Source organism: Thermobia domestica, chromosome 11 (genome assembly GCF_964235325.1).
Source record: "Thermobia domestica chromosome 11, izTheDome1.hap1.1, whole genome shotgun sequence".
Taxonomy (NCBI): Eukaryota; Metazoa; Arthropoda; class Insecta; order Zygentoma; family Lepismatidae; genus Thermobia; species Thermobia domestica.
In genome coordinates this window covers 253,833,720-253,845,787 of record NC_137464.1, presented here as the reverse complement: position 1 = coordinate 253,845,787, position 12,068 = coordinate 253,833,720, and the positions used below count along the sequence as shown (strand labels likewise).

At 35.5% G+C, this 12,068-nt stretch overlaps 1 protein-coding gene across 1 annotated transcript in view; it reads right to left on the bottom strand.

The window, feature by feature from the left end:
• The window catches only part of LOC145663808 (uncharacterized), a 30,341-nt gene that overhangs the window by 3,656 nt on the left and 14,617 nt on the right, over nt 1-12,068 (bottom strand). The window contains exon 2 of the mRNA XM_081729899.1: nt 10,462-10,686. Within this exon, the coding sequence (XP_081586025.1) occupies nt 10,462-10,686 (225 nt within the window). The remainder of the gene's footprint in view (nt 1-10,461; nt 10,687-12,068) is intronic.

Here is a 12,068-nt window from a genome sequence, read left to right as displayed (position 1 = left end):
AATTCTTTTTCTATGAAATTTACCATATATATATTAATATATATATATATGGTAAATCGTATGTATGGTATGTATATATGGTATATATATCCGATTACACACATAGTATCAGTATTAAAAGTACCCTGCAAAATCATTATCAAATTATATTCTTACAAGAAGTCAGTTATAGATATGCGACAATCATTTTGGACATGAGTGTACATATGTTGGTCTTCCGGTATGTGGTGCGTCTTCGAGTGTTTCGTCACCGTCCTTAACCTTATTAAACCACCACTGCACTGTCCGCATAGTCACGACACCCTCAGCAAAGGCCTGGCTTATCTTCCGACTCACTGCAGCGGCATTTGACCCCATCGTACAGCATACACGCCCTTATGATGCTCTGTGGAGGTCCCATGTTCACTCTTCACGCAAGTTCACGGTGTAACTGAACTACCACAACCAGGTGGTATGTTGGATATACCACATAAACAACTGACCTTCGCCTTAACTCCATTCGCATTAAACTCACGGTGTGAGGGCCAATGGAACATAGATCTCCACAAAAAGCGGCAGAACTTTCTTGGTTTCCTTTATATTTCTGCAAGAGGAAAATCAATCTTTCATCATTTGATGTGATGCTTAGTCGTTTTCCTAGTAATAATGTCACATTTAAAATGACAGCCTCATAGTTAAAATGATGGTTTGCTAGTACGTTTAAAACTAGACGTACTTAAAAAAAATAAAAAATAGGATAACCCACTGGAACTTTCTGTACATTATGATAAAATATCAGAGATAAGAAAATTACAACTTTTAGGTACTTGTAAACATTGATAAAATTGTTCAAGCGAGTGCTATCGATGCTTCCACTATTTGAATCGATTGGCATTATTGTGTGTCTGTCGGTATGTTTGTTCTACGATAACTCGTAAAATTTATCCGATTTTGATGAAACTTGGTATGTGTCTTCCTTCCTTGCACCTGCAGAAATATTCCTACGAGGGGGGGGGGTCCAAAAAGTTATCTACCTAGACAGGAAGAAATGCAGATAGGCTCACTTGCTCATCACTGTTTTTCGATGTAGTCCCCATAGAGTTCTATGCACCGTTGCCACCTTGTGAGAAGCGAAGAATTCCCAGAGAAAAAAACAGTCTTTGTCATGGCCTGCAAACCACTGGGGAACAGCCTATTGGACTTCGTTGTGCGACGGAAAACGTTCTCTCCGCAGTTGTTTCTTCAGGTCTCGGAAGAGGAAATAGTCACTAGGGGCCATGTCCGGACTGTAGGGAGGATGATTCAACACTTGGAAACCACATACCCTCAAAGAATTCCAATAATTCACACAAACATTCTCCTCAAGGCTACTGCGTTGCTCCGAGTGATCTGAAGTTGCGGAGCGGGGTTCCCCACAGTGCCCTTGGCGTCTCAGGCGTCATTATGCTTCGCCCTCCCTTCCTGTCTAGGTAGACAACTTATTGGACGACCCTCGTATTGTTTGGGATTGCAATCCATCAAGTATAAGGGGAGATAAAAGGGACTAAGTGTGGAGTTTATACACTTAGTGTACATTTTCTTTATGACATTGTAAATATCCCCTTGACTTGGAGTTAAAATCTGTCAAAGAATGAAAGTGTGAATTAACTGCTCCGTCACATAAAAAAACTACGATTATTTTCGTTAAAAAGTGTTTGATTTGGGCGTAACATGTTGTACATTTAATTTCAGGCTTCCCGATCATCTTCTTAACTACGAATTAAAATCAGTAAAAAATAAAGTAGGAGATTTACCCTCATAGTCCTCCCCTCTGTTTTCTTTCAGAGTCCAATGATGAATCTCTAAAATTCATTAGATTTTGTTACAAATAATGTATATTTTCTTTTATTCTTTTCCGTAATCCCCAATGTTTGTGATTAAAATCAGTCAACAATGATCGGTGAATTCAATCCCCTCATATGGTATATAGATTATCCCCTAACTAGTGTAGTTTCCGCTAGAAATGTTCGGTTTTAGTGTGCTATATCGTACACGTTCTTACGAAGTTCCACGATAACTTACATGAAAGTCGTTGGGTTTTGATACAATATTATGCATATTATCTTTCACTGTTTTCCATAATCCCTGTGCTTGAGACTAAAATGAGTCAAAAATGAGCTGCGAATTTGGTCCCCTAATGTGATATGGACTACTCCCCGCCCTTCTCATATATATATAAAAAAAAGAAATGTTCAAGTTATCGTTCGTAAAAGAAAAAAAAATCCTTCAATTTACTTTTTGAGGATTCACAGTCATTATCATTACTTGGATTTACAATAAATCGAAAACTAGAGACTTTGGGGGGTAAAGAAAGATATAAAAATATATTATAAAATATCTTTCGACAAGGGTGCCTATTAGGGGGGCAACGTGGGGCGCTTGCCGAGTAGGGGAAATTGTACTTCGGAATATCGAAAACCCAACAGAATTTTTAGAATAGTTACAGTAAAATTTGAAACTATATTTGAAATGTCCCATATACTTGCCCCCCTCCCCTTGGAAACCACAAAATGGGCGCCTATGTCTTTCGACTTATATTATTCGACTTTAACGCAGCATGATGTATGTGTTTAGTGAGGTTTTCATATAATCCACACTTTTACAGTTGAAGTAAATCAAATATCAGGATTCACTTACCGCCTCCTAAAGATTTAAATAAATATTCTATGATAACTTTCGTAAAAATAAATAAAATTTTTGTCTAATATAGCCTATTTTTTCTAAGAATTTTCTATCGTTTCAATTGCCTGCAGTGCGTGGGTTTTCTCGGGGTTCTCCCGTTTCCTCCCACTTTATTCATTCCACCATTTCATTCATTACTCATCATCACCGTCTCCTTTAGCCTAACCGGCATAAGCGCGGGACGTAAAACTCAAAACATTTCATTTCATTTCATTTCAATTGCCTGCAATTGAAATGAGTCAATAGTTAGGCAGCGGGCCTCTCCAATTTCTTATAAAACATCTTTCTGAACTCTTATTAATCATACTCAGATTTTTATAAAGCATAGTGTGTGTGTGTTGCCGTAAATTCGAAACTTACTCTTATGGTTTGGGGTTGGAATTAGTGAGAGAGAGGATAACTCGCTTCAACAATGTACAGCATCAATAGTTACTGGCTACTTGTCTTCATAGAGGCTTCATTCCAATTCTGGATAATACAAAATTATCAGTTACGTATATGCAAATACCTTGAGTGTAAACCCCAAGTAAATACCAAATAAAATCATCACACGAATTTTCGAAACCTGTAACCTTAATAACATTTAATTTACTCTAAAAGAAACATTGTCTGACCATTCATTATCCTAAGAGATAGAAGTAGACTGTCTATCCTGACCACCAAACTCACCGGGTTTGGATTTTTAGAATTTTCGAAAGTTTAAATATAGGAATAATACCCTTACACAATTGTTGAATTGAGAAAAACGTTATTAGGGTGCAAAGGAAAATACATCATTGCGCTGGTGTCATGAACCATTTTACTCGATGCACACTAACGTTAGAAAAAAATAAGTTATCTAGCACACATATCATTACACAAAGATAACTTCATTGAAAATTATTACTTAGTATATCCAATGACCATTTTTTTTTATTTATATAGGCAATTTTATTAATATTCTACATATTTGAAATAGTCTTGTCAACTTTCGACAAGTAGATGTGTAAAGTTAGCTTAAAACGAATACTTTTGGTTTTCTGTCCAGAAATACAGTAATATTATTTATTGTTGACGTTTCGAAAGCTACTTACTTGTTTCATTATCTGATCTTTAAATAAAAGATACGGGACATCGCAGTAAACTTTCTCGTTCCAATTTCTTAAACTAAATCATGTTCTGCTAGAGCTATAACTGAAATATTTATTAGTGAAATACAAGCAAAATTATAAGGCGCAATAACAAGTTTGAGAAGCATTGATTTAAGAAATCTAAACAAAATTGACAGACATTTTTGAGAAAATCGCCACCAAAAAATCCCCACAAATAAACTATCCCGTCTGGATTTTTTCATAACAAATGAAGTTTAACATATTGTTAGGTTATTAATGAAAGCATTTGTTAATAAACTAGGAGCAAAATCGTCCGAAAATCTAATCCTAAGAGTAACTACCTCTTGTGAATTTTTAGGACAAACGATTTATGCCATATTGTCCAGATATTAATAAAATGCTTATTTATGGAATATGAACAGAGTCGTGTAAGTCGTTTTTGAGAAAATCGCCCTTAAAAACTCACTCTCAAGACTAAACTACCCCTTGTTTTTTTGGGAGAACTGAGTTATGCCACATTATCAGGTTATTAGTGATTTTTTTTTTTTTTTTTTTTTTTTTGAAAGATGAACAAATTTCCCCGAGTCACTTTTGAGAAAGTCGTCTGAGAAAAGTCATCCCTTGTGGAATTTTTCAGAAGAAATAATTTAAGCCACACTATAAAGTTATTAAAATATTTATTTAGGAAATATGAAGAAAATCGCCTTAGTCGGTTTTAAGAAAATCGCTGATAAAAATTCACACTAAATATACTCCTATTTTTCAAGATAAATGATTTATGCCATCTCGTTAGCTAGTAATAAAAAAATATTTATAAAATAAAACTAAATTGTTTGTGTCATTTTTGAGAAAATTTCCTGGAAAAATACACTTCCAAGAGCAAACTGCCTCTTGTGAATATTTTCAGAAATGAGTTCATGAAATATTGTCAGGATACTAACGAAATATTTTATTTATGAGATATGAAAAAAGTAGTTTTAGTCGTTTTTGAGAAAACCCTTCAGAAAAAAAAAAATCCCCCAAAATAAACTATTTCTTATGAATATCTTCAGGACAAATGAGTTATGCGACACTGTCATGCTACTGATCAAATATTTACTTATGAAATATGAAGACAATCGCCAGGAAAAACACTCCCAAAAGTAAACTTCCTCTTATGTATTTTTTCAGGATAAAAGATTTATGTCATATTCTCAGGTTAAGAATGAAATATGAACAAAGTCGCTTGAAACGTTTTTGAGAAAATCGTCCAAAAAAATTCACCCCAAGACTAAACTACACCTTGTGAATATTTTCAGGACAAATGTGTTATGTCATGTTGTCAATTTATTGACGATATATTTATTTATGAAATAGGAGTAAAATAACCCTAAGTCGTTTTCGAGAAAATCGTTGAAAAAGAACTCACCCCTTAAAAATAAACTATCCTTTATAGATTTTTTTCTCATAGGAATGACTTATACCACAACTTTCAGTTGCTAATGAAATATTGATATACGAAATTTAAACAAAATTGTTAGAACCATTTTCGAGAAAGTTGCTTTTAAAATATATATATATATATATATATATATCGTTCAATAAACTACCCTTAATTGTGGGAGTAGGAAGAAAATTCGATAAATGCCTTTAGGGAAAATTACAGAAACCTTAAGTTTAAAATTTGGTGCGGATACGTTGAGCGACACGGCCTGTAGTCGAGTGAACACATTTACATCGAGACGGACAGGCAGAGATCGAAAAATCACTTTTTCGGTGTGTAGGGGCCATGAAACTTCTAAATCCATTAAAATATCGAATTTGATTTTCATCACGATCACCAAATTTTCTTCTTTCCTAGTGTCGCTCGAAAGTAAAAATGAATACTTTTATTTTTTTCTTCATGAACATTATTTGTTATTGACGTTTCGAAAAGCAGTTTATTCTTTCATTATCCGAACTAGGAAGGGGGTGAGTAATAGTTGCGATTTTCCGTTCAGGAATGACATTGTTTACTGTTGGCGTTTTGCGAGCAACTTGCTCGTTTTATTATTTGAGCTTAGGAGAAAGTAATGCAAGCAATTTCCCATTGAGGAATTACATTACACATCTTTGATTATCTGACTTTAGGGAGGGGAGGAATAAAGCTTTAATTTTATACCTGGAAATAATATTGTATTTATTGTTGACGTTTCGAAAGTAACTTATTCTTTCATTATTTTGAGCTTAGAAGATAGTAATACTTTTGATTTTCCGTTTAGGAATGACATTATTTACTGTTAAAACATATCGAAACAAACTTACTCGTTTCATTATTTGAGCTTAGGAAAACAAAGTAGTGCTTTTGATTTTCCGTTTGGAGAATTACATTATATATTTTTGATGTTTCGGAACCTTCGTACTCCCTTCACTATGTAAGTTACCAACTGCTTTCGAAGCTATCAGCAATAAATACAATTATTTTGTTTCTTGAGCAGAAATTCAAAAGAATTATTTTCTGCGTAACAAGTATGTTTGTAAAATATATGCTAATATAATTTAAAATTAGCCGATGGTCATATTTTCATGCATACAACTTCTACTATCGATTATATGAAAGAAATCAGTGGAACCATTTGTTATAATTACTCCTCGAACGTATGATTATTTCAAAACTTTTATCAAGTGTATCTAGAGAGCAATTGGTTCTGGTAACAGAAAAAATTTCAGTGTTAAAATCCAACACAATAAAGAAATGGAAGAAATAGTTGAATTAAGAGAAACCAAATTTCAGCTTAAAAAGCCAGAAATAGTTTCGTTATGAGAACACGCACATACCATTATTATTAATATTACTATTTCAAGCACAACACTCATTTAAACTTATGGGACCCTATGTAGAGTCGTTTTGACACGTGATTAGTGCCATACTAAAGCGTTCAACTAACATGAGTTTTCTGCAGTAGTTAGGCCTTTAGTATGACGCTAATCATACGTCAAAACAATGAAATGAAATGAAATCTTTAAGTTTTACGTCCCACGCTTATGCCGGTTAGGCTAAAGAGACGGTGATGATGATTGATGAGTGAAATGGTGGAATGACGAAAGTGGGAGGAAACGGGAGAAACCCGAGAAAACCCACGAGCACGGGGTTTGTCCACTACAAAGTCCACACGGTGTGAGCTGGGATCGAACCAGGGACCCCAAGCACCGGAGGTGAACGGTCTACCACTGAGCCACCGCGCCCCCTACGTCAAAACAACTGTGCATAAGGCAGATGTTGTTTAACTGTCCTATAGACCTTGTAGGCTTTAGCGTCAAATGATTTAGTTTAAAATCAATATTTTGGCTTTTACAGTAAATGTACATTTACAATAAACACATACCGTTGCCCTTGGATAAGGAATTTGGATTTTACTTACGCATACAGCCAGAGGCGGATCCAGGACCGACTTCTGGGGAAGGGGGGGTTATACTGTTACTTAGAGCTACTATTAAGAGCTTCAAACTCAGGTGGGTTTTATTTATATATATAAAATAAGAAAGTTTTCTCTTCTGGAGGGTCGATCGCCCCGTCGCCCCCCTGGATCCGCCCCTGCATACAGCAGACCTATTGCAGACTTTTTTCTAATTGGCTGTCGAAAAGCTCATGACGGATTTTTTCTCTGTGTTTCAAAGTTCATTTATTGATATAAAGAATAATCAATGATATATCGCCCGTTTTGTTCGATAAGCCTTTTACCATCTTTCAGTGAGCCTCATAATTCCTTGTTCATAGAACGATACGTCTATCGGCAAAAAACCTGAGCAAGGTGCTGATTTAGAGCCTCATCAGAATTGAACGTTATACCTCGCATGGAGTTTTTAAGGTAGAGATACAAGTGGAAGTCTGTCACGCAGTTAGGTGAGTATGATGGGTGTGACAATACATCCCATCCAAGCTTCAAAAATGCTTGACGAATGATCAAACTTGGATGTGGTTTCGTGTTGTTATGATGGAACACTTTTTTTTTAACGATTAACGAGCTCGTGACGTTTCCAAATTATGAATTCATTCAAAGTTTCAATTACAGACCGTACACATTCTAATTATTTGTCTGGATTCAAAATTATATGACTTTCCTAAAATACCTCTGCACTGAGAGCATAAGCTTTCTCTGACGAACGCCTGCTTTCGATATCGTTTGAGATGAATTAAGTCGGGATCAAGATCGTTTGCGCACCATATTATGTAAACAATCTTTTTCTTCTCATCACTAGTTATAAGCCGCTTCAAGAAATATCGTTCTACTTAAATTTAATGAGCATATTTCATATATCTATTCGCGCCGCTCATGAAAGACCAATCAATCTCCGCATGAAATATCGAGCTGACTTACGTACTACCTCAGCTTGCTCAAGTGGTCTTCAACGCTTGAATGAGTAATGTTCTATGTTTCTATAATCTCTCGTGTCATGTACGTACGTGGGTTTGACTCGGATCAATGGGTTTATTTTGTCGCCATTAACTTTGATGACCGAGGAGCATCGTTAAGAGCAAAATCACCAGCATGAAATTACCATCGTTAGTACCGACTTTCTTGTAGAGCACTAAGCTTGATGCACATTCTTGAGTTAATGGAAGTAAAACAGTAAAATATTGCCAAAATGTACAGTTTGATCTCTCACCTTTAACTTGTAAAATCAGCAAAACTGAACAAAATTGTTGAATTTTGTTTTAGAATGAAGCTACAACTTAGCTGACAAATTGCATATCAATAACACGTGTGAATGACTCTGTTAAAATCAACTAAAGTTCATGTGTTACCAAAAAAAAAATGCACTATGACTTTTCAGACGAACTAATATTATGAGATATTATGAGAGCCCATTTAATAATATTTCTCAAAAGTTTCTTGATTTGAAGAAAGCTATAGAAGAATTCTCTCTGTCCGTTACGTATACTACGACGATATAAGTGCGCCAAACAACTGAAGACAGATTCTTTACATGAGAAGCAGTCAAGAAGTTCCCGGAATGTTGTAGCAGGCACGTAGCCAGGATTTCGTGAAGGGGGGGGGGGGTCCGTGATATGAAATACTGTGGTCATCATACCAGGGGCTCGATCATTCTAAACTATTTTACTGGAATATATATTGCTTCGTTTAGCCAGGATTTCGTAACGGGGGGAGAGGGGACATGAAAGTCTGAAGGCCCAGGAGCTCGATTAATCTAAACTACTTTACTATCAACATATATTGGTTTGTTAGGACAATAAAATGAGGATATGTTGGTAAGTATTTCAATAACAAACTATGAAGAAATATCGAGTAAAATATTAATAAAAAAAATTGAAAAATATTATACAATATTACGTCCTTCCTCTGTTTATTCAAATATAACAATTTTCGTTTCATTATGATCTCAACTATTATAAAAAGTACATATTCACTCTTATAAAAAGTACATACTCAATAATGTCTTGTAAAATATTTTACAATATCTTCGTTCCTTTCTCTGTTGAATCAAGTGTTAACAGAAATGTCTGTCCCAAATGACAGGTTAAAGGAGCAGTAGAAAATCGTATTTGAAATAACATGTTTGATACTGCAAGGATGCTATGACGAAAAACTATGATAAAAAATGTCCACACTGTTATAGAACGGCACTATGCTTTCCGAAGCTTGAAATCTCCCTGACTATAAATTCTGAAAAATCGGTAACTTTTCTAGAAATTTCAAATTCCCTGACTCTTCCAGGATACCGTATCTCGCTCACTTCGCCACCATGTATTGCAAGCAATACAAATCTCCTCATAAGAAAGAGTAACCAAAAGCTTCCTGTAGTTTATTTTCAACTCTGATCCTTCTTTTTCTCATTTAATTTTGTTTCATTCTTTCTTAAATTTTTCATTTCTGCTCTCGAAGGGGGGAAGGTCCGGACTCCCCGGACCCTCCCTTGGCTACGTGCCTGGTTGTAGTTTTTGCGTTTGTGATACAATTACAATAAAAATCTTGTCCAGTAGATTCCTTAGGTTGTCTAATTATGAATTTAACAAGTGTCAACACATCTCAACAGGCAGTGTACGAATATGGTATAGCTGAACGGAGTAGTGTGTAGTAATCAGCTGTCCCAATTTCACAGATCGAGCAACGCTTAACCATGAAGTTTAGCGGCCAAAAAACTAGGCAGCTTCTATTCAAGCAGAAGATTAAGATTATTTTTTAAAAGATTCATATGTGTATGCCAAACAGTACCTTATTTCTATTGTGTTTTACTTGTGTACACACATGTTCAAAATGATTGTCGCATATATATAACTCTGTAAGAGTATAATTTGGTAATGATTTTGCAGAGTACTTTTAATACTGATACTATGTGTATAATCGGGATATATATATTTGTGGTAAATTTCATAGGAAAATAATTATAAATACGAAAATTAGAATGAGTAAAACAAAATGTTGCTAAATGGACAAGAAAGTTTTATTTTCGTTTTATTATTCATATTTACTACTCTTTTGACATACAGTTTGCCACATACATCTTTTCCAATTATACACATACTAACATTATAAGAAATACCGAGCGAATTCGTTATCAAATTATATTCCTACAACAACTTATTTATAGACATGCGACAATAATTTTAGACATGAGTGTACGCATCAATATCGAACTACAAATTCTGGGAACTTTTTTGACTTCTCCTCGTATATAAAAGTCCACTTACCATATTAGGTGTTTTGAGTTCTCCTGTGAGGTAACCAATGAGAAGCCCTGCAGAAATGATGACGTAGCCTCCAAAAGTAATGGCGGCGAAGAGAGCGCCATGTTCGTTCCATGTGACATTATGAAGTAGTGGCCATTCGATAGAGAACTTCCCCTGATGATAATAGAGTCGTATTGCCTCCCAGTCTGTAATGCGGTTGTAAATAATGCACACCATGGACAAAAGCTGTAAGAAGTTAAGAATCATATAACGGGTTGAAAGTGCTTCAGGATGAGTTAGAAAATATTACAAAACCAATTAATTGTAAAATAACCTTATAGTTACAAAATGATAATATAGCATAACCCTGATTTTACGTTCCCACATTTAACGAAAAATTAAGTTGTTTCCGAAAAAATAAAGTTCTCTTCATCCTCGCTTAAGGAAAACCATAATAGTATTAAAAAAAAAAAAACATTTAACGAAAAGAAGATGCGAAATAAATATAATTAATAAATCAGAAGTTACATCCAGTAGTGTCACTCAGCCCGGTTCGCCCGAACCGATTGCTAAAATCTCTCAGGTTCCCAGAACCGGTTGTCAAAAGTGTCTCTTAACCTTTAGATCCAGTAGGCCTACTTACGAAACAAAAGTAATTATGTAGTATCATATTGAAAATATTCATGTATACGAGGCACGTCCAGAAAGTAAGTTCCGTTTGGTAATAAAATTAAATTGTGTACAGATACAGAAAAATTATTTTTGCACAAAATTCTACAACTCTTAAACTACCTTTCCACATAACTGCCGAAATTTTGCAGGCATTTGTCATAGCGTGGCACCTTCTTCATAGAAGTTTGCCGCCTGTGTCTTCAACCAGTTGAAAACAGTTTCTTTCAGCTCGTCGTCATTGTTGAGGTGTTGACCGCCAAGGAAAGACTTGAGATGTAAGAACAGATGAAAGTCGCTAGGAGCGAGGTCAGGGCTGTACGGAGGATGGTCAAACACGTCCCACCCAAATCCCTGTAGGAGGTTTTTCGTCACATTGAATTCTCACCATCTTCTCACCATTGATTCACTCATCGCATTTTGTCCGTAAACATCGCAAATTTGCCGATAAATTTCACTTGGTTTCATTTTCCTCGCATTCAGAAAACGAATCACCGCTCTGATTTCACAAGCGGCGGGATTTTCAATCAACACCGACATTGTAAACAAGCACAACAAAGCGTACGTTACTGACAGCGATCTCCAAATGGCGCACGTTTCTCCTCCTTGATACAGAGCGTCTACCGCGCATGTGCGGAACTGCGATCGCAGCGATGCAGCGGAGATAAATTGAAACGGAACTTACTTCCTGGACGTGCTATGTAGATGCTATATAACTTAATCCAATTCACCATTACTAGTATCACTGGAATGAATAATAAGTAAGGTTCGTTTCACAGTGTCACAATGGGAACTACAGTAGACTTATAAACTATGGGAATTCAATATTCAAACTTGAAGTAGTCCTATCTGTAACCAAAGGCGCCGATTTCTCAGTAAATTTGGGGGGGGGGGGGGCATTCAGATGCAGAAAGCATATATGAGGATATATGAGCATATATTAAGACAAATTGCATTCA